Source organism: Centropristis striata, chromosome 22 (assembly GCF_030273125.1).
Source record: "Centropristis striata isolate RG_2023a ecotype Rhode Island chromosome 22, C.striata_1.0, whole genome shotgun sequence".
NCBI classification, from domain to species: Eukaryota; Metazoa; Chordata; class Actinopteri; order Perciformes; family Serranidae; genus Centropristis; species Centropristis striata.
The window spans coordinates 17,082,637-17,104,338 of NC_081538.1; the positions used below are offsets into that span (position 1 = coordinate 17,082,637).

The following is a 21,702-nucleotide window of genomic DNA, read 5'->3' on the forward strand; positions in this document are numbered from 1 at the left end:
CTTGACCATTCACAAAACTACACGTGAGAAGGTGGAGGACTTCGGTCAGAGAGAGGTGTCAGCAGGGCGGAGAGGAAACATCGAGATATGTCGGTCGGTTCGTCCTGGTATGGAAAATAAATCAACCAAGTAAGTAGGTTATTAATAATTTATCATAGCTGGACATCAAACAAACATTCACACACACACACACACACACACACACAGTAGGCTAAGTAAATGTATCACAGGACGGGACATTAAAATAAATAAACAATGTGGTTAATAATTTGTGGTTAAACACATACTTACATCTTAATTATATCAACCAGCTTCTATCGGAATTATAGGTTATTTGTGTATGTCAATATAAATTAACACACCTATAAAATAGATCATTTATGCAACGTTTTCGCTCAATTTTCATTTTTGCAGCCACATAACACTATGTCTGTCCATAGGGAAGCATTTGTTACTTTATTGTAAATTATTAATCAGCTTAGGGATAAAAGGTTTTCACATGACAACATCTGTATGATCCACAGTCTCATTCATAAGATCAGATCAGCTACAGTACACGGTGTAGTGAGAGCGCCCTCTAGTGGCCGCAGTACAGCACAGCAGCAACCTCTGCTGCTTTATTTTCTCAGTCATTGCTCTGTTTTGTTCTGATTTTTTCCCTTTTACAAACTTTATCTTTATATTCATTTTTTTCTTTATGTTTTTGCCCTTTTGTTTGACAGTCAACAATCAAGTTAGTGTCAAGTCTTTGCTCTCAAGTCCCAAGTAAAGCAATTGAAGAGTTACAGTTTTTCTAAGTCACTTGGTGCATTTCTCACATCACGATTAACATTTGCACAACAGTTAGTTCAACCTCCACAACATTTAGTCATTTGTGCTCATCATAGTAGCAGTTTCTCATTCCTTACAACACATTACAAATGCTTTTGGACATGCATTAATTGCTCTGCTGTTTTCATTATCATTTGCTTATAAATTAACTATACTTGTGAATGCTGGATAGTCATTCCATAAAACTAATAAACTAAATGAGTCATTACATACAAAAAATGTTGAACTAGTTGTCAAAATCTGTCAAGCAAATTTGATACATCTTTTTTTTCTTTTTTTCTTTTTTACTGAAAATGTCTCTTAAATTGAATAATTTCTCTCAGGTCAACCTCAGCGTTCACTGATGAGATGGTGTGTGAAGCATTGTGTGTAGAGAAGAGGTTTATCATTGGTTGCAATCACTCAGAGCTGAATCCCATAAACCCATAAACACTTTACAACATATATGAACCAAGCAGGACATAGAGTGAACCATTTCTACACTGTGACAACAACTGTTTGAAGTTTGTACTAATTGTTTTGAGAAATGCATTAACTTGTGTGCAAATGTTAATAGTGATGAGAGGAATGCACCAAAGCCACTGAGAAAAACTGTAAATGCTCCGTTTTGCTCTCTTTATTTTCTCAGTCATTGCTGTTTTGTTCTGATTTTTTGCCTTTTACAAACTTTATCTTCATATTCATTTTTTATCTATGTTTTTGCCTTTTTGTTTGACAGTCAACAGCAGAGGTGTTTTCTGCAAGTCACAAGTTAGTCTCAAGTCTTAAGTAAAGACTGACAAGTCCCAAGTAAAGTGCCACATCATGACTGACTTTTTCCAAGTCAAGTCCACTCACCACATATAAGTCATAATGCAAGTCGTAATGCCACAAGTCATTGGGTGTTTAATTTGAACTGCAATTCTTTTTTGGCTTTATATATATACTTTTATATATATATATATATATATATTTATTTATTTATTTATTTATATATACACAGTTAAATATAGACAATGAAGTCAATGCAAACTGGTGCAGGATTTATTGTAGTGTAAAGTCAGACTCTTAACACCTTTGATATTACAATAATTATAAGTATAATCCTTTGAAATGCAGTAAAGTAATACTGTAATGCTGCAAATGCTTTCGAAAACTTAAGATAGCCATTCTGTAATTTTTGGCTAATTGAGTAGCTCCAGGTTACATTTTATCATCAAATTACATTCATTGAATCAGTTTGGGACTGAATGGATTATGCTATCAACCAGTTCTATTAATATGTTGTAAAAATTAGTTGAAGTAACATTTCATTAAAAAACAGTTTAGACCCATCTGCTCCCTACCCCACCAACAAAAAAGAAACATTTCAAGTGTTTAATTTTATTATTTTAAGCATTTTATCAACATAAAAACTCATCAACGTGAATGAATATATTAATGAGCATTTCCTCTTCCACTCTACAGACAGTTTCCTTCAAGTGTCTACAACAATATGTACACAGCATTACACCAAATACCTCACAACATAGTCCTGGCCTGTGGAGGGGTTTAAACCTTTTACAAGTGAGTCTGGAGACTGATTCTTGCTTTAACAAGTGGGAAATTACATATTATTATATTTCACAGGGCGCTGAGGTTTCCCAGGCAGAGACCACTTACTTCTAAAACTAGATTCTAGATGTGAATGAGCCTTTACTCTGCTTTTATCCCTTATGTTTGTGTCAACTGCTTTTTTAAAAAGGATGATTTCCCTGCTGTCCGATTGAGGGAAGTGACTTCTCCAAACACAAATTAAGAAAATTATGATGTAACAATGCAAGGGTTGAGTCAATAAGCTGGTTTGGTCCATTAGAAATACACTGAGACTTAAAGGGACAGTAAGGATTTTTTTGAAGTGAGGTTGTGTGATGTATTTATCCATAGTCAGCGTATTACCAACAATAGATGGTTGTCAGTACCCCAGTTTGGAGAAGCAGACAGGAGTACCAGCACAAAAGCTAAGTAATGTACTGCTGTGGATGGGGGCAGCAGCTAAGTATATATATTTTTTGCCACCACAATAAAGATGCCCTTTAAAAAAAGAAAAGTTTAAGTGTACGCTATATTTATAATATTTTCACTGCTTTACCTTGGCGCCTGGCAGCCCTTTCCAACAGGGAACTGAAATTCTTATGATCTCTTCAAGGGCACCAGACTCCATTGACAAAAACAATCATTTTACCTCACAGAACCAAGAGGTGCTGGTCTACTGTTGCCTTGATCAGATATTTTGTTTGTTATTGTGTGATTTTGGTGTTTTAAAGGTTTCACTAAAGTCACACAATAGACATGTTTCCACTGAGTACTTTTTGGAAAGTGGCTAAGTGTTTTGGCTCCGCCCACTAGTTAGTTCCCCATGGCCTCTGTTCCCATAAAGGTACTTTTGTAGCGGCTGACCAACAGAGTTCAAATGTGACAACAGACCGACGCGGCAAGCAGTGTTGCCGACTTAGCAACTTTGTCGCTATATTTAGCGACTATTCAGACCCCTCTAGCGACTCTTTTTTTTTTTTTAAAAGCAACAAGCGACTTTTTCTGGTGTTATTGGAGACTTTTGGAGAGTCTATACTCTTAATGAGTAGCAGGTGCTGTCCCAAAGCACTCACAAGCGGCCTAGCCTAGTGGTCTCTCCCAGCTGCAGTCAGCAAATCAGGAACTATTAACCCCTCAGTGTCCAGTTTGCACCAGTCTGAAAATGAATCATACATGCGTTCCTCTCTCCCAAGCTGCACCCATAGCGGCTCACTAGAGGGAAAAGTACGTAATGGAAATGCGCCTAATAACACAAACAATCCAACCAATCAAGGCAGCAAAACCCTGTGTTCTGGGATGTAAAATTTGTGTTTTTGTCAATGGAGTCTGGCTGCTTTAAAGAGAGAGTCAGTGCATCGGTTCCCAATCACAAAGGGCTGTCTGACAGCAAGGCAAAGCAGTGAAAATATTCTTAATATAGCGTATACTTAAAATAATGTTTCAGGTGGCTAAAATATGTTAAGCTGCTGCCCACAGCAGATCATTGTTTAGCTTCCGTGTAGGTAAAACACTGACTATGGATAAGTACCTCCTACAACCCCACTTCAAAAAAATCCAACTATCCCTTCAACTCGTGATAAAAGTGGAACATTTCCTGAACTCTTCTCAACCTCACAGAGAAATCAAGTCATAATAATTTAGCTTCCTTTAGATAAAGTGACACAGTAATGCATTTCAAGTCATCTTGGACATATATAGAATTGTAGAGATGCCAAATACAGTATTAATCTTTCATTTTCCATCTCCTGTGCATCTACTTCTGAAGAAAAAAAAGTAATAATTTTTCTATCACAACACAGAACGTAAGTTTGACATTGAACAAGGTTACACATCACCTCACAACAAAAAGCACCGAGTATCTACTTCATGAAAATGCCATTTTTCCCCCTAACAGCACTCACACAGTCACACTCACACACTAGTTTCTTGTGAACAATCTTAACGGTTGAGCTGTGAAACAGGAGGACCCTCTGAATACAGCAGTTTGGCTTTTCCCAGGTTGTGTCAGTGTGTTCCAGTGATTAGACACAACCGGGATGCTGCAGCGGTAGCCATCAGCTAAATCCCCCATCAAGCATCTGTCTTGCTGAGGTCATACAGTAGGACCACATCTTATTGCAGACTGGACTTAGTTTGATTTGTATTTAGTTAAGAATCAGACATTTGATTTTTTTTTTGTTGGGGTGGAATACTGGCCAATCAGGGCTGTGCATCGGATGTGATGCAATACGTTTCCGAACATTTTCGGTTTGTAATTAAAGGGGCACTCAATTGTTTTACACATCGAGATCAGGTTACTCTGCATCATGTCACAGCCCCATGCCACAGGGAGGACAATTACTTTTTCTGAGGCTCTGGAGGGAGGGTTTTAAAGTAAAAGATTACCCTGATGATGTCATAGTGTTATCATAAGGGTCGTCATGGCTTGCATTGAAATGCCACGTTACAAACTGGGATTTGAAAGGTATCGGCATTTACTAGACAGAAAGGGTACCGCCATTACCTGATCTGTACATCCTGCCTGATGGAGTCTATGCATGTTCAACTCTCAACAGAGATGGGAAGGGAGCAAGATGGCCGACTCGCTAGCTACTTCCACCATCACCTACAAAAATGGGTGTTTTTAATCAAGAGCTGATATCTAGCCATTTTCTATGGTTTTCTTGATAATAACCAAAATCATTTTCAAGAAAACCATGGAAAATGGCTAGATATCAGCTCTTAAATTAAACTCTTATCAGCTATTTTTGTTGTTATCATTATATTTGTCCAAACAAATGTACCTTTAGTTGTACCAGGTATAAAAATGAACAAGAAATTGAAGAAAACAAGGGTGGTCTAATCATTTTTAAAATTAAAAAAACATAAAAACAAAACTGATTTCACATCTTTCTACCTATCTCTGTTGAGAGTTGCACATGCACAGAACCAATCGGGCAGGGTGTACAGATCGGGTAGAGACAGATATAAGGTATAATAAAAGCTGCAAATCCAATTGCATCATGGGAATTGTAGGACTCACTATTTTTGTAACATTTGGCCATGCTTTGGACTAAAAGTCAAGTACTAATATCTAGCTTTAGAGAGGTCCAACACAAAATCGTTGGAGCGCCCCTTTAATTTCTAGGGAAGCCAATTAATATAAATAATCCAATCCAAGTGTTAACATGAAATGTCATCTATCAACAAACATGAAAAATAATAAATAATGCACAAATATACACATCACTTAACCCTTTTTTTTTTTTTTTACACATCTTACCATGTCATTATGGTGCATTCTTGGCCAACTGTAACAGGACTACCTGGATGACTTACAGTGAAACATATAAAATATAAGAATAGAGACTGGCACAAGTGTATTATTATACACTAAATCACTAAATCATCCTGCAACCACTTACTCTCTCGATCAATTCCCCAGAAATAGCACCACAAACGGTTTAGTATGGGATTCCTGTGATGGCTACAGCTGAACTTCCTCACTATATTTCCTGTCCCTGTATGTACATTTATAGCTTTGACACTTAACAGATGTGCTAACTGAAAAACATCTGTCTCTGCTCACTCGTTTTCTACACCCAAGTGTAGAAATAGAAATGGCAAATTATTCCATAACCATGTTTAGCTCTCTTTGAAATGTGTTTTTTTTAAGGTAGTTTAAAGTTAAGTGCAGTAAGCGACAGCTACATCTGAATTTGTGTTCAGATCATAACAGGTGATGATCAGAGTTCTTTGGTAACTATTTTCTAGCGCTGTGTCTAGTCACAACTCTGAGCAGATGAGATGGTTAAATTGTTTGTATTGTTGAGAAAGACAGGCCTGACATTAGCTTTTATGTAGAGGGTGAAAAAGAACATTAAATACATCCCATGGATAGTTCATTTTAAATAAAAATAAGACTTTTAGGAACCTCAAAGACAAAATACATACATTTGTCTTTCCACCATGTTAAACTATTCTGATTTAGCTTCTATTTTAGTTCATTCGTTACCTGACAAACAAAGACATTTTGTTCATTGTGTTTGCTTTGACGCCTTGTGGTTTTATGGGCCCTTTGTTTAGTGATCTAACCTATAAAAATCCTTTCTTTTTTCTAAATTGCCTATGTTTCATCAGATTTATCACTTGATGTTTTACCACTGCAGACACACTAAATACAACTGACACATCAATGCTTTCTATTTGCTTTAAGAGACAATCCTTCCACAAAGTGACTTTCTTTCAATTGTCTTTCAAATAACTTTACCATTTCTAATAACACCTTCTGATTAATTTCCGATAACATCTCTAAAATATCTGGGCAAATATTTATCAGCTATTTAAAGGCACTTTGCATGTTTTGTCCATCTAAGAAGGAAGCGATTGGCCCTCTGGATCATTAGAATTATAATTGATAATCAGGGGAAATATCATTTACTGTAGCACTGATCTGATCATAACAAGAGGCTCTGAAGGGAAGAGACACACTCTGCAGTTTGTTTGGAGTTATGTATGCATGTGCAGCACTCCACAGTAACGGATGTCAAGGACAGGGCAAACTGTATTCACACGTTTCCTGGCAACAAGTAAGAAAAGCAGTAGCGCAGAGGCATGCCACAAAAGAGTCGTCCTTGTGCCAACACCACATGGGTTAAAGGAGGGCTCCAGCATGACTTGAATTGTGTTTGTTTCTTTGCGATTTTCTATTCCTTCAGTGCTCATTGTTCCTGGGAACAATCACTGTGAATAAATGGCAAAAAATAATTATATTACTGTTATTATGAAGAATGCCCTGTTTTTTATATCTATATAAATGGATTTTCGCACAAGCTGTGAGAAAAAGCATTGTTCTGAGCTAAATGCTAAAATCAGTGTGCTAACATCCAGAGACACTGCTGAAATATTGATGCTAAATATACAGTCATGGAAAAAAATGATTAGACCACCCTTGTTTTCTCCTTGCTTTCTAGTTCATTTTAATGCCTGGTACAACTAAAGGTACATTTGTTTGGACAAATATAATGATAACAACAAAAATAGCTGATAAGAGTTTAATTTAAGAGATGATATCTAGACATTTTCCATGGGGTTTTTTTTGTTATCATTATAGTTGTCCAAACAAATGTACCTTTTGTTGTACCAGGCATTAAAATGAACAAGAAATTTTCCATGACTGTATGTCATTGTTGCCATGTTCACCATCTTAGTTTAGCATTTGTTAATTAACACTAGTACAGCTGATGCTGATGAAAATGTCTTTTTTTTTTATTGTGAGACAAACTAATTTGACCAGATGATGGTGCTAGAGGAAACGTTAGAGGAAGGTTTTACACTTCATCCTGAGTGTGAAGGTGCCAAATGTCATTGCAAAACAATCTCACTCCCAGCTTGTCTGATAACAACACTTGGTCAGTGGCTCTACGCTTCAAAAATATTAATCCATAAACCCCTCTAGCATCAGTTTTTGACATGTCAGGGACGGAGTGTCGGTTTTAACTCATTAGATGCATAGTTGCTTTTAAAATAAAGCTCACGTCCACATAAAAAGTACAGTTTTGGCAACAAGACAACTTGGGTACTGTTAAAAAAGAACAGTGTACGGAAGTAGTTATTTTACCCCAAGTAAAATAACTACTTCCGTATGTTACTACTGGACGCAGTTACGTAGGAGCCTAGAATGTTACACATCTATGAACTGAAATTAAGTTACAAGTTAACTTAAAATACCACTGGTGACATTTGACATAAAGACCAGTGTCCTGGGTCAAAGTCTGACATTTGTTTGACCCTTTCACCACCTGAACAATCTTCATCTCATACAGACACTAGCTGATGAGGTGGGTGTACTACTAGGTAGATGTGTAGGTTACCCAGGAGGAAGTGGGTATATTCTCCAGTATGCTCCAATATCTAACACTGTAAATGACCAGAAAGAGAGGTGGGCATGTCCTGTGTACCCGAGTATACCCACTGCTTGTGTCTAAAAACAAGATAAAAACACTAAATCTGAGGGAAATGACCTTTCTGCATGGACAGATAATTTCATTTGACAAGATTTCTTAAATTCAGATGATTAAATCTAGAAATAAGCATGTTGAACACTTAAAATAAGAAATTAACTCTTTAAACAAGATAAATTAAAGCTGCAATTATTTGTTTCCTACAACAACAAAAAATGTTTAGATTTAGAAGTTTTAGATAATTTATCTTTTTTTAAGAGCTAATTTCTTATTTTAAGCATTCAGCATGCTTATTTCTAGATTTTCTAGATTTAACAATTTACAATCTGCTGTCCATGCAGCAAGATCATTTCCCTCAGATTTAGTGTTTTTGTTGTTGTTTTTTATTAACTTTTTACTGAGGCATTTTTAACATTTTATACAGAACAAAAAGACAGGAATAGTTGGGGTGGGGTACCTATACCACACAGTACCTTCTTTACCTAGCAGATTTTGTGTTTTTATCTTGTTTCTAGACACACCTTTTTGGCAGTGTGCGTCCGTATATGACGTGAGAGGCTCTGATCAAGCATCTGCATTTGACAAGTTGGGAGTGAGAAGGGGTTGTCCAGTTGTAACAGGTACACTACTAGCACGGCTAAAATGTGTCTGCTAGACTAGTCTATAAACATAAGGCATATAAATACGATGCTGCCTTCACATTTTCAACATTTCCCACTATTGTCTCAAACAGTTTTGATACTAAATAGTCTTCCATTGGGATCTAGTAGCATTTTTCTGACTAGCATTTTGCCAACAAGTAAACCCAGAATCTCCCAGAAATCATGCTGGAACTCTCCTTTAAAATCCAGAGTATAACAGTTTGGGCAAGAACACATAAGGGGAACATGTTCTTACGCACTAATCATTCTGAATAGTGTCTCTAGCTTGTCTTCAGTATTAGAAATGATGTTTGCATCAAAGCTAATTTCGCCACCAGTGTAAAAACTATCGCTGTGAAGATGTTGAAGCAGTGATTTGTACTCAATCCTCGTTCCCACTGTCGCTTTTATGGGCAATAAAAAACCTCCAGAAGCACTACGCTGCTGAACATGCAGATATGCTGATTTAGTGTCCTAGTTGGTGAGCTGGCCTGAGAGCTATGGCTAAAGACGGCACGTGTATACGATATAAACAACCGAGGTAATGCGGTAACGCTCCTTCATTTCCGAGCTCTTGGCGTTCTTGCGGCGGCTGAGCAGACCTAAATAACTTGTGATGAGGGTTAAATTTATACTGAGAGGCTGGCGGCCAGCCTTCAGCACCAGCGGGGCTCTGCGGCCCGACCCTGTGTCCGTAAACGTCTGTTTTGTCTCCACGACGCCGTCTCCCCGTGTCAGGCCTTCCCTGCCTTCATGTATGTGGGGATGGTGCCTCGCTGAGTCAGACCCTCGAAGCGTTTGTATGTGTAGTTGAGGAACACCCAATCCTTCGATTTGAAGTCTGGCTCCGTTGCATTGGCTAGTAACAAACACAAAAACAGAACAAAAGGAAGTGTTAGTATTTTTGCCACTTGAGAGCACAAGTAGAGATCACAAAAGGCCTCTTTAAAGCCACTTTATTAACAGAGTAATCAGCATTGTTGAGAGTCTATTGCAGGGGTACTCATATACACATCTTAACCCATTTAAGCCGGGAAAGCATTACTGCATTTCTACCATTAAAACCGGGATCGATGTTGCGTTATGCTACCATTAAAGCCGGGAAATCGGATGCGTCATTTTGTAGTATTTGTAGTTTTTTTCCACCTATTTTCGGTCTCTTGGCCAATGAAATGCATCAGAATACATGTGGGAGTGTCACAATGCAACATGGGACTTTTCCAGAACTTTGAAATCATGGCGGAAGACGACTATAGTGGAGGGAGCTCAGAAGTAAGTGGCAGAAGCGATCTTGATGAAAACAGCACCGACGATTTTATTGCTGATCCGGACTTTGAACCCTCGGAACCAATCGACCGGGATTTATGGATGAGGAATATGTTTTTAGACGACATATTTTCACCGAAGAACAGACAGATTTGTGGCCATCTGGAGATAATAACAATAATAATACTAATTGATTGTGATGATGATATAAGAAATCATGACTGTTTGTCTTATATTACTTTATGCGTCGTTGAGTACCCTGAAAAGTGCAATATAGATAAAATGTATTATTATTATTTATTATTATTATTGTTGTTATTTTGTATTACAGTCGGCTAATGAGAACTATGTCTATTTCTTCAAATGGTTATATCATGTTTGCATCTTGCTAATGGGCATGTATTAGTATTATGCATAGGATTTTTATTCAGTCAAATGTAACATTTGCTGAGTTTGTTGATTTTTTAAAAAACTTTATTGAAGGTTTGGACAAATAAACTCAAGTTCTCATGAAAGGTATAAGCTCAGGTATAAGCTCTCAAATGCTTTTTAAATTTCATTTCTATCTGTTACAGAGGCTGAAAAATCTTCTGTTGAATTTCCAGAAAAACTTCAGGTTTTAGGGGGTTCTTTCAAAATTGAGGTTTTCCAGGCATTTTTTTCCAGGCGTTTTAGGCCTAAATGGGTTAAAGGCCACAAAGATTTCTTTCAATGACTCAAAGGTCCATTTATTGAGGTCGGTCAGGCCACATGCCTCATTCAAAAGAAAATGTCCTTTTTATTCAAAACAACAAAAATATGAATTTGAATAAAATATAATTTCCATTTTGACATGAATTAATAAAATATTAATTAATTAATAATTAATATATAAAAACTCCCTTTTTGACTGATCATAATATCTCACAAATTCCATCAACTGAGCATTATCAGTGGTGTCAGTGGACTCATCCACAGCTAGGGAAATGCACTCTGCAGTTTTTATTCCATCACACAGCTAATAACTAGATCACCTGCCACTACTTCAGTGTGTCTGCTTGCTGTGGAATCTGAAAGGGGGATTTGCTTAATTTTAGCTTTAGGGCCCGTTTACATGAGGACGCTTGCGGGTAAAAACAACAAAATATTTTATGGGAAGTGCCTTTCGTTTAGACGGTGACGGCGTTTTGGGGGCTTAAAAACGCAAAAATCTGAAACCACCCTCCAGAGTGGAAAACACAGTGGATCTGCTCACGTCGCGTGCGCGTTTACGTCACATACATGCTCCAGTACAGGGAAATAAACAAACGTGGGATTATTTCCATGCCTCGGACCTTCAAGCTGCTCTGGCAGCTCTAATAAACTTACAGGAGTCTTTCCACCAAATGTACAGGATATGTACAGATAGTATTAGTGAACAGAGAAGGATATGTAATTACCTCTATCACATTTAGGATGCACCAATTGGTCGGAGGCGAGCCAGACGGCTTTGGATGAGACCTGGGAGATCTAGTGATGGTGGAGAACTTTGTGGAAGGAGTAGCTGATGAAAATGCTTGGTGTGAAAACTTCCACATGCCCAAAGATGCTCTTATCGCTTTAAGTGATGCTGCCTGGCATGCATACCCAATCCAATTCACACACTTTTGCATCATCGTATGCACGCAGATTTCGTCCTGAAAACGATCGTCTAAACACGGAATAAAAAGTGAAGACGCGACGCCACTTTTGCGTCTCCTGTTCAGACCGTCATCATGTAAACGTAGCCTTAATTTCCTATTTTTGTTTGCCTTCAAACATTGTGTCCATCACTCCAGTCATGCATTCTCTTATTATTTCTGCTTCTGAGAATGGCTTCTTGTGTTTACCCAAAATTGTGTTTACCCACGCCACTCTCAGTGAGCACTCTGTTGCTTTTTGTTGCAGTGTCATAGATGTGACAAGAATCCTACTTGCAGCTTGATATGATGATTTCAGTGCATTTATTTTTGTTGTTCTTACCTCTGAATTTTTAAATGTCCCTTCAAAATTCCTATGCTTTGTCTCATAATGCGATTTCTAATTGGAAATCTAGATCACAGCTAAAGTCTCCTGGCATATTAAGCACATGGGTCTTGTGCTGGCTGGAGGGAGAATGAATGCAAATTTTTCAATCCATTCTTCTTTGAATTGCTGATTTTCACTGTCAACTTGGAACACGCCATTTAAGTGCAATCTTTTTTTTTTCGTGCAATCGAGGCTCCTACAGCTGGCAAAGTGTCAATATGCGAACCGCTCCAGCGCGACCCAGTAACAGGCTGTCTGTGTACCGTTGGCATGGAGACGAGTCTCAATGTACACGTACTGACCTATTCAAAAATGGATGCGACCCGAGGGCTGCCTATTGAGAACCGCTGGTCTATTGTGATGTTCGGTCTGAATGTGACCCAAGGCCAGTGTTTCCTCATAAGGGATTTTCTTGCAGTGCAGCCAGCAGAATATCTCGTAACACAAACCTGGCTGAAGGATGTCCGATTCAGGGAAGTCGTCAAAGTTTGAGGTGTCGTCGATACTCTTTATTTCGATGGAGATGGCTGCTGGCCGCTCCCTGTGTAGGAGAAAATCATGGATAGTTGAGAAAATGCTTAAAATGGTGGAATTACTTACATTACTTTTAAAAAACTTAATATAACATTTAAAATGTCACCAAAATTAATAAATAAAATAAACAGCTCGCATAAACTGGATCCTGTAAAAAACTTCTCCTCAGCACAACCGTGACGCCATGAAGTACTTGGCGGAGACTCATGTGACAAAAATTCAGTGAAACTTGGACTGAACTATAGGCTGTTTACACAGAGCAGAGAGGAGAGGACAAGAGGCTGGGAGTAGAGGTTTAAAAAATTGTTAATAGTTCAACATTCAGCATGTGGAGGCCCATTTTTTAAACATTGGTAACACTTGTATATATATGTAAAAAAAAATTCCCACTAAAAAACACAACAACAACAAACTCATCAAAAATTCCACTTCAACGTGTTTTTTTCTTTTTTGTGATTTTACGGCATTATAAGTTTGTTTCACTTCACAAAAGACATTTTTTAATTCTTCCCAGTTCTAGCCATGATTGTGTTGCTTCCATAGAGGTAAATGACTTATACATTGCAGAGAAAAACAAGGCCACAGTGAGTAAAACGTGACTGTGACTAAAATGTGAGTACAAAAAAAGGGTTAAAAGTAAATAATTGATTTTTCCTGACACTGCTTTGTGCATTAGTGCTTTTGTTAGCTTTATATAAAGAGATAATTCGTACAAGGTTTCGTGACATAAAGGTTGTATTGTGCTGCTGTAGCCTTGACATTTAGCAAACAGCACTTGAGTTTTGAACTGTTATAGAAATGTTATAAGTTTGACCTATTTAGACCGCCTTCTTCACTTTTACGTAAAAATGACATTATTGAGATGTAAGACCATCATGTTTAAGCAACTACAACAAGTTTTCACTTGCTATAAAAGTTAATACTGATCTCTCTATAAAGCTGACATTAGCAAAGGAGACCATCAGTGAGAAGATATGATATTTCTACATATTTTTTCTTTAGATTTTCTGCAAAAAAACTGTTTTTGTCCGCCGGGGTCACCAATATTAACACTAAATGAAAGTTGTCTGTACTTCTAATTGCAACACATTTTTGTCTGAATGGGGTTAAATGTTTCTGTACCTGATATGCTCCCAGTCCACAGACTCAAAAAACTGATGACTCTTAATCTCATCGACACTCACAGCTCCAACCCTGTTCTCAGCATCAGTGCAATACCTAAAAAACATACAAAGCACATTGTTAATATAACTGGCTAACAAACCTTTCTATAAACAATATTTGGAGTTGTTTAGAATGTGGCCTTCATGTGATAAAAAAAAATCTTTTCATACTTTAATATCAAGTCTTTGGCCCTCTCTGAGATGGGAACTTCAGGCGGGAAGACGAGGGTTTCCTTCCAGTTCATCACCTTCCTGTATGTCTCCTGTGGCGTCTCGGAGCAGAATGGTGGGTAACCTGAACACAACCAACAAGCATGTAAAAAGATTTCTGGTGGTACAGCAGTATTACTTGCAGAAATCTTCTAATAGCAGTGGGTTTATATTATTATTATGTGTGAATCTGCCATATAACATGTAAAATTATTTCACAAATAATCTACTGTAATTGACAATATTGTTTCGTTTCTTTTGTACTGCAATATAAAGTCACTGCACACAATATTTAATTTGTGGCATCGACAATGTTTTCAATATTTGCAATTATTTTTTACAAAACAATTGTATCAAATATCTGGAATTTCCATTTTCCAAATGTATTTCATTCACCTCACTGCGTCTCTTTCCTACAGGCAGATGTATACTTACCGATGAGCATTTCATACATGATGACACCCAGAGACCACCAGTCACACAGCTTGTTGTATCCCGTCTGCATGAAGACTTCAGGAGCAATGTAGTCTGGTGTTCCCACAGTAGAATAAGCCTGAGAGTCACACAGAACAATAAAAGGTAAAAGGCTCTGGGTTGGATTACAGATTAAAAAAATAATTAAAGCAAAGCAATTTACAGGCATTCTCTTTGTCTCTTTTTCTCTTTGTATTGCCAATATGAGAAAAGACGTAATTTAAAAACTGAGGCTTTGTCTGACATTTACAGTTGCCTTTAAGTGTAAAGTGTCTTTTATGTAAAATACTTGGGATGGTTTTACCAGGAAAAAAAGAAAGGATTTATCTGCACTATTGAGTGCTTTGCCTCGCTTCACCTCCTCTACAGTGCCAACAGTATGCAATGCTAGCTAACATTTGCTGAACTGAAGCCTGCATGGTCAAATGTGAATGTGACGTTAGGTTTAACATCAGCAGGACATTCGATTCATGGACGGACCTACGTTCAGTTTTGGGTATCAAGCTGCCAAATGACTTCACCAACTAATGTGATCCATGATGCTAACTTTTTATGGCAGCAATAATTGATGTAACGGAACAAAGTAAAGGTGTAGAGCCAACAATTGCTTTCTACTAGCCATGATAAAGCAAGGAGATGGCAGACAATGAGCCAACTGGTAAATAAGCTAAGCTAAGGTTAGCCAGCTAGCTTCAACTTAGCCACATGGCATGATCTGGTGTTGGTTATTAGGTAACATTAGCTGATGAAGTGAATTACAAAGGAAGCTAGTCAGTATCAAAGATCAACATGAACATGATATGTCAGTCAGTCCCATGTATGTAGTGTCACTATGTTGGCTGATGATGCCCATGATGCTCATTCGTGCCTACGAGCATGTGCATGAGCAGGAGCAACAGGATGTTGACTGCAGTTAACTTGCAGTAAAATTGACTTGTCAAACATGTTCCATACAGCTTAAATATTTACTTAGTTATGTTACTCAGAATTTGGTCAGAGGCCACTGTGTCAATATTTGCAACAACCAAGAAGCTGCAATTGTGATTTTTCTATTCTTCTTTTGTATGTTGCAGCCAGTTTGTGTTCAATTCATTTTTTTCTTTCTACTGGGATTTGTATGCACTTCTTTAATTCAGTAAAATGCCAGAGCCTTACCAGCTGCCTCCGGTTCTTCTTCCAGGTTTCTGCTTTCCTCTTAGAGTTCATATTTTGAAAGGCTGCAAAAGGCAGGAAAGTACGGAGAGGAAAAGTGAGTGATTACTTAAACAATTACAGGATATGTTTTTGCAAAAGTAGCGTCTCTTTGTATGTATTTTTGGTGGAAGCTCCAAGTTACTTTTGTGCACATTTATATGCATCTGGGTTTAATCTGGTTATTCTAATGTTCTCTTTGTGAATATCAGACTTTAAACTCACAGAAATCACTGGGTGGGTTGTGCGTCAGGTTCCTGTAAAATTCTGTGCGATGAGCCTTCTTCAGTCCCGTACACAGGCCAAAATCTGACAGCTTCACATGTCCCTGGGAGGAAATAAACATTTGTTATCTTTTAATCTGCATAGAGTTACCATGCACACTTTTGCACCACACTGTATAGGCGTGTTTCAACTGAGTACTTTCTGAGTACTTTTTGGAAAGCTGCTGAGTGTTTTGGCTCCGCCCACTCGTTAGTTCCCCTCGGCCTCTGTTCCCATACGGGTACTTTTGTAACGGCTAACCAACGGAGTCCAAATGTGACAACAGACCGATGCGGCAAGCATCGTTGACAAATTAGCAACTTTGTAGGTATATTTAGCAACTATTCAAACCCCTCTAGTGACTCTTTTTCAAAAAAGCGAATTGCGGCAAATCTAGCGACTTCTTCTGGTGTTATTGGAGACTCGTTCCTACTCTTCTTAACAAGTAGCGTCATTCCAAAGCACTCACAAGCGGCCCAGTCCTCCCGCAGCAGTCTCTCCCAGCTGCAGTCAGCAGAGCAGGAGCTGTTAACCCCTCAGTGTCCAGTTTGCACAAGTCTGCAAATGAATCACGCATGAGCAAAATCGCCACTTAGTAGTGGCTCTGAAAATTACCTCCCCGAGGCAGGTACTTTCTGAGCAGCTAACCGGTGAAGTTGGGCGGAAGAGGCTCACTAGAGGGAAAAGTACCTAATGGAAACACACCCTATGTTTAACAGACAGCTAGGAAATGTGGGTCCTCGAGTCTCACCCTGGAGTCCAGCAGCAGGTTGTCAGGTTTGATGTCTCTGTGGATGAAGCCCAGCTGGTGGATGGAGTCGATGGCCAGAACTGTCTCTGCGATGTAGAACTGGGTTGCCTCTTCGGACAGTGTGTCCTTCTTCATCAGCAGGGTCATCATGTCACCTGGAAACAAGGTCAGAACAAAATAATAAGACACCACATTCAGATTCATCCTGTATGCAGATCCATGAATCTATGAAAATTGATTTAAAATGAAACCATTCTCAGATGCAGAAATAATAAGAGAATGCATGCATGACTGGAGTGACGGACACAATGTTTGAAGGCAAACAAAAATAGGAAATCAAGGCCAGAAAGTGACACCATCGTCCCTGACGTCGGGAAGAGCAAAGACTTCTTCTCCAAGCAGTAAATGTGATTTAAGTCGATGCCAACCTCCAGGCAGGAACTCCATGATGAGGTAGAGGTTCCTCTTGTCCTGGAAGCTGTAGAACATCTTGACCACCCACGCGCCGTCCGCCTCCACCAGAATGTCCCTCTCTGCCCGGATATGAGCAACCTGCAGGGAGACAGCAGACCACATTGGACACATACACTACGATACTGCTTTAACAGTATTTCTTGAGAACTGTGGCGCTGACAAATACTTTACCTGTTCTTTCTCCAGCATGTCCGCTTTTCTCAAAATCTTCATGGCGTAAATATGCCCCGTGTCTTTTTTCTGCACCAAACGGACCTGAAAGAGACAACATCACAGTTAAATTCAGGAGAAATGTCAATAAAAATGTAATGTCTTTGTTTGAAAGCAGTCATTTCTGTAAATACATTCTATTTCTAATTAAAATTAACAATATGTTTCTTTGAATGTACCTCTCCAAATGCACCCCGTCCGATAACCTTTAGGGACTCAAAGTCATCCAAGCCGAGCCGCGTCCTCTTCAGCCGCAAAAACTCTGTCTCCTTTCGGGCATGCTGCGAGCGGCGCATCACTTTCTGCAAAACACAAATAGATAGACAGTGTGAAGGAGTCAAACAGAGAGAGAAAGATTAAAAAGCCAAAAAAGTGTACTGTACCTCTTCGTCTGGCAAACCCTCCTCATCCATGGCCTTCTCCAGCTTCTTCTGCCTGTGAACAATACAGTGTGTTAATTACAGTAAAAATATTGCACTTGGGGTGGTCCGTAGCGTAGTGGGTTACAAAGGCGCCCCATGTATAGAGGCTACAGTCCTCGCTGCGGTGGAGCCGGGTTCGAATCTGGCCTGAGCTCCCTTTGCCGCATGTCCTCCCCTCTGTCCTCCCCTTTCTATCTGTCTCTCACTTTCAATAAAAGCATGTAAAATGCCAAAAAAAATAATCTTTAAAAAAAAAATATATATATTGCACTTTCAAAAAGGCATGCAACCTTGTCCTCATTATTTTAACATACAAGCAGGTATGAAATTACTTCATTATATTAATTAAAACTGGTCAGAGCTTGAAAATGAATCCCATGTCACTTTGACTCTTTTGACTGTCTTTTAACTGAACTGTGTTATCTGGACTAGTGATCAGCTCTCAGGTAATGTGAGAACACAAGTGAGCTGCCCTTTGTTGTTCTCAAACCTGAGATGAAACATAGCTGTGTTGTTTTCTTTACAACAGCAGGAGTGACACTTGATGCTTTAAACAGCAGTTACATTTACATACAGAGAGTAATTGAGGTAACAGGCTTATACACTGTGGTAAAGATGATTCAAGGCAAACATGACTAAAGGTACGACGCCCAGGAAGTAAAAGGTAAGTCTTTGTTAAATAAGACGTGTTTCCTTTAGCGGGAAGAGTGGCCATCAGGAATTTGAGGACCCTCTCAAATGTCCGCTCACTCTGCGTGTCCATTACAAAAAGACCCCCAGAGGGATTTTTGGGACTCTGAAGGTGACGATTTCCAATCGTCGCAACGGCTTAAACATGGGAGACTGTGGCCGCCGTCGCTAACTGTTCACAAAGTCATCAGCTGATCATAAACAAAGCAGCATGGTTAATTATGCAACTGTTCATAAACATAGTGATGGTGAATTAACCGGCTTGGCTAACTGTGCACAGACTGTCCGGTGCTTGTTGTAAACAAACAGTGATCGCTAAGTGAACACCTCCTGTAGCAGCAGCACATACGCACTGTACTGCTACAGAGCTAAATGTTAGCCAGCTCTGTGACTGCAGCTGGGAGAGACTGCTGCAGGAGGACTGTGCCGCTTCGACTCGTTCTTACTTCTCTTAACGAGCTGGCAGCTCATTAAGAAGAGCTGAAAAAGCTGAGAAAAGTTGTTAATTAAAGCAAAAAAGTCGCTAAGTCGGCAACACTGCTTCGCCGGCTTTTACAAATGGCGCGTTGTTGTGGCGTCGAGTACTACGTCACATCCTGCTTAGCGACCTATCCAATCAGTAACCAGGCTTTTTTCAGGAGAGAAAAAAGACCTGCTCTTCAACAGGGACGAAAAAAGTCCCAACAAAAGTCCGCTCCGGACGGCTCATATTCAAATTATGGGCGTTTCAGCGAGTGAGAGCCGCCTCATTCCGGGTATTGCCCGGTAGTGGAAACAGCCCTATAGACACATACAACATGCCCTCGGTTGATATCAGCGGGACATGTGTGTTTCTATACGTGTGGAGAACTGGCTGGTTGTCTCATATCAACAGGTAACCACTGTGGCAGATTTACCTCATCTCACGCTCCTCGTGCTGGGTCAGCAGAGTGCTGTAGAAGTTCTCCAGTGTCAGCTTGGCCACAGTCACCCTCTCTCGGGTGTGGTTGCTCATGGGAAGGGCAGCTGCAGTCCCTCCCGTCATGGCCATACTATCCTGGAAGACAACACATCAGTCCAGTCAGTTTTTATTGGTCAGTTTTTAATGATCAATTAGTTATTCACGCTTTATCCGTAACCCCAGCTGACATTGGGCGAGGCAGGTTGTCAGACTTTCACAGTGCAGACACATAGAGACAGACAGACAACCATCACGCTCTCATTCACACGTACGAGCAATTTAGAGTCACTGAATTAACCTAACCTGCATGTCTTTGGACTGTGAAAGGAAGCCTAAGAAAGTGGAGAAAGCCCACTTCAAAATATTTTAACCTGCCAGAGAGGAGTTTTACCTAGGCCTGTCATGATAACAAATTTTTTAGCATGATATATTTTCCCAGAAACTATCACAATAAACTCTAGTATCGTTGATGTTGTTTTAGGACCATATTATGCCACTGATATAATGATATTAGAGCATAATAATCCAGGTACTTGTATTCTTAAAGATGGCTCACACCCTTTACATGGTGAATTCCAGCTCCTTCGCTCTGGTCGACGTTTTGGGGTCCCTAAGGGAAGGACAAAATGGTACAGGAAGAGTTTTGTACCAACAGCAATTGCAAGGCTGAACAGTAAGGCCCAGAGGTGAACAATCTTGTTCATACTGAGCGATAAAGGCATTTTTTAATGACTGCACTTTTTAAAGGATTGTATATGTAAGGATGTGTATGGCTGTTGTCTTGTCTGTCATGATGTATGTTATGTAGTTGTCATTTTTGTACTGGGATCGCTGAATTCCTGTTTGCACAAAGAATTTACCAGTACTTCGGTACGGTACAAATAAAGAAACCTTGAACCTTGAACCTTGAACCTTGAGGTACATTTTTTTCAACAGTAATTAATTTTTAAATGTCAAGAATATTTAACATTGGAATTGAATTGTGGAAAAGAAATATTAAAATATCTTAGATGAATAAGACACAAATAAACTACGATCAAAACAAATTAAATAGACTCTCCGGCTCTGTAACTAGAAAAATGCACCGATAAATATTTCGAATTATATCATTTTATATTATAAATAACATAAACAGCTGGAAATGCTGCTTGGGAACTAAAGTTTTTTTCTGCAATTTGTGCTGCCTGTCAAACATTTGCAGCATTAATTTAAAGGCAACACCAAAAAGCACAAAAAGTCTGTGTTACAACCACAATGCATCCACTTTTAGAGTGCCATGGGTCCTTTAAGAGCCAGGCCAGTCTGTGTGTGTGTGTGTGTGTGTTTGTGCATGTAATGAATGTGTGTGGACAGGCAAGAAAGAGCAAGCGGGTGATTCTGGTGACAGTACATTTTTGGAATCCGTTTAGCGAGAAACACTTTGAGAAAAAAATGTTGGCTTATGTTAACAAACATGTCCATTTTATATATCGAACGATAAGTCGATACAGTAATTATTGTGACAGGCCTAGTTTTACCTGGCACCCCAACTCACCAGTAGAAATCAGTAGTGAAATCTCTAAATCAGTAGTAAATATATTAATCTTTGTGTGCAAAGTTTGTTGCGTTCTCAGAAAATGTTAAATAATGCCTGTTAATTAAATGAATGGTGTAGAGCAGCTGCAAAGCGAAGAGTTATGTATCGTTAAAAGTCACAGTGATGTTGTACTCTACACTGTTCAACTGCTCATTAACGCAATTATCTGATCAGCCAATCACATGGCAACAACTCAATGCATTTAGCCGAGCTGTTCAAAGTCAGCATCAGAATGGGGAAGAAAGGTGATTTAAGTGACTTTGAACGTGGCATGGTTGTTGGTCTGAGTATTTCACAAACTAGTGATCTACTGGGATTTTCTCTAGAGTTTATAGAGAATGGTCAGAAAAAGAGAAAATATCCAGAGAGCCTTGATGCCTTGTTGATGCCAGAGGTCAGAGGAGAATGGCCAGACTGGTTCAACAGTAACTCAACTAACCACTGACTACAACTAAGGTCTGCTGAAGACCATCTATGAACACACAACACGTCCAACCTGAAAGCAGATGAAGACCACAACGCCACTTTATTGGGTACACCTTGC

General features: G+C 39.0%; 1 protein-coding gene and 1 long non-coding RNA gene across 2 annotated transcripts in view; one reads left to right on the forward strand and one right to left on the reverse strand.

Annotated features, from left to right (window-relative positions):
- On the forward strand, positions 1-17,272 carry LOC131960509 (uncharacterized). The gene is made up of 5 exons (XR_009389690.1): positions 1-129; positions 14,140-14,242; positions 14,586-14,745; positions 16,815-17,012; positions 17,107-17,272. It is a non-coding gene; the product is annotated as an uncharacterized LOC131960509 (long non-coding RNA).
- LOC131960508 (serine/threonine-protein kinase 38-like) overlaps positions 4,463-21,702 on the reverse strand; it is a 26,418-nt gene continuing 9,178 nt past the window's right edge. Inside the window, exons 2-14 of the mRNA XM_059325742.1 lie at positions 19,539-19,678; positions 17,914-17,965; positions 17,710-17,832; positions 17,492-17,575; positions 17,275-17,398; positions 16,847-17,001; positions 16,057-16,159; positions 15,796-15,857; positions 14,602-14,719; positions 14,128-14,251; positions 13,916-14,011; positions 12,709-12,800; positions 4,463-9,827 (exon numbers count right to left, since the gene is read on the reverse strand). Coding sequence (XP_059181725.1) covers positions 9,703-9,827; positions 12,709-12,800; positions 13,916-14,011; positions 14,128-14,251; positions 14,602-14,719; positions 15,796-15,857; positions 16,057-16,159; positions 16,847-17,001; positions 17,275-17,398; positions 17,492-17,575; positions 17,710-17,832; positions 17,914-17,965; positions 19,539-19,672 — 1,392 coding nt within the window. The 5' untranslated portion in view covers positions 19,673-19,678 and the 3' untranslated portion in view covers positions 4,463-9,702. The remainder of the gene's footprint in view (positions 9,828-12,708; positions 12,801-13,915; positions 14,012-14,127; positions 14,252-14,601; positions 14,720-15,795; positions 15,858-16,056; positions 16,160-16,846; positions 17,002-17,274; positions 17,399-17,491; positions 17,576-17,709; positions 17,833-17,913; positions 17,966-19,538; positions 19,679-21,702) is intronic.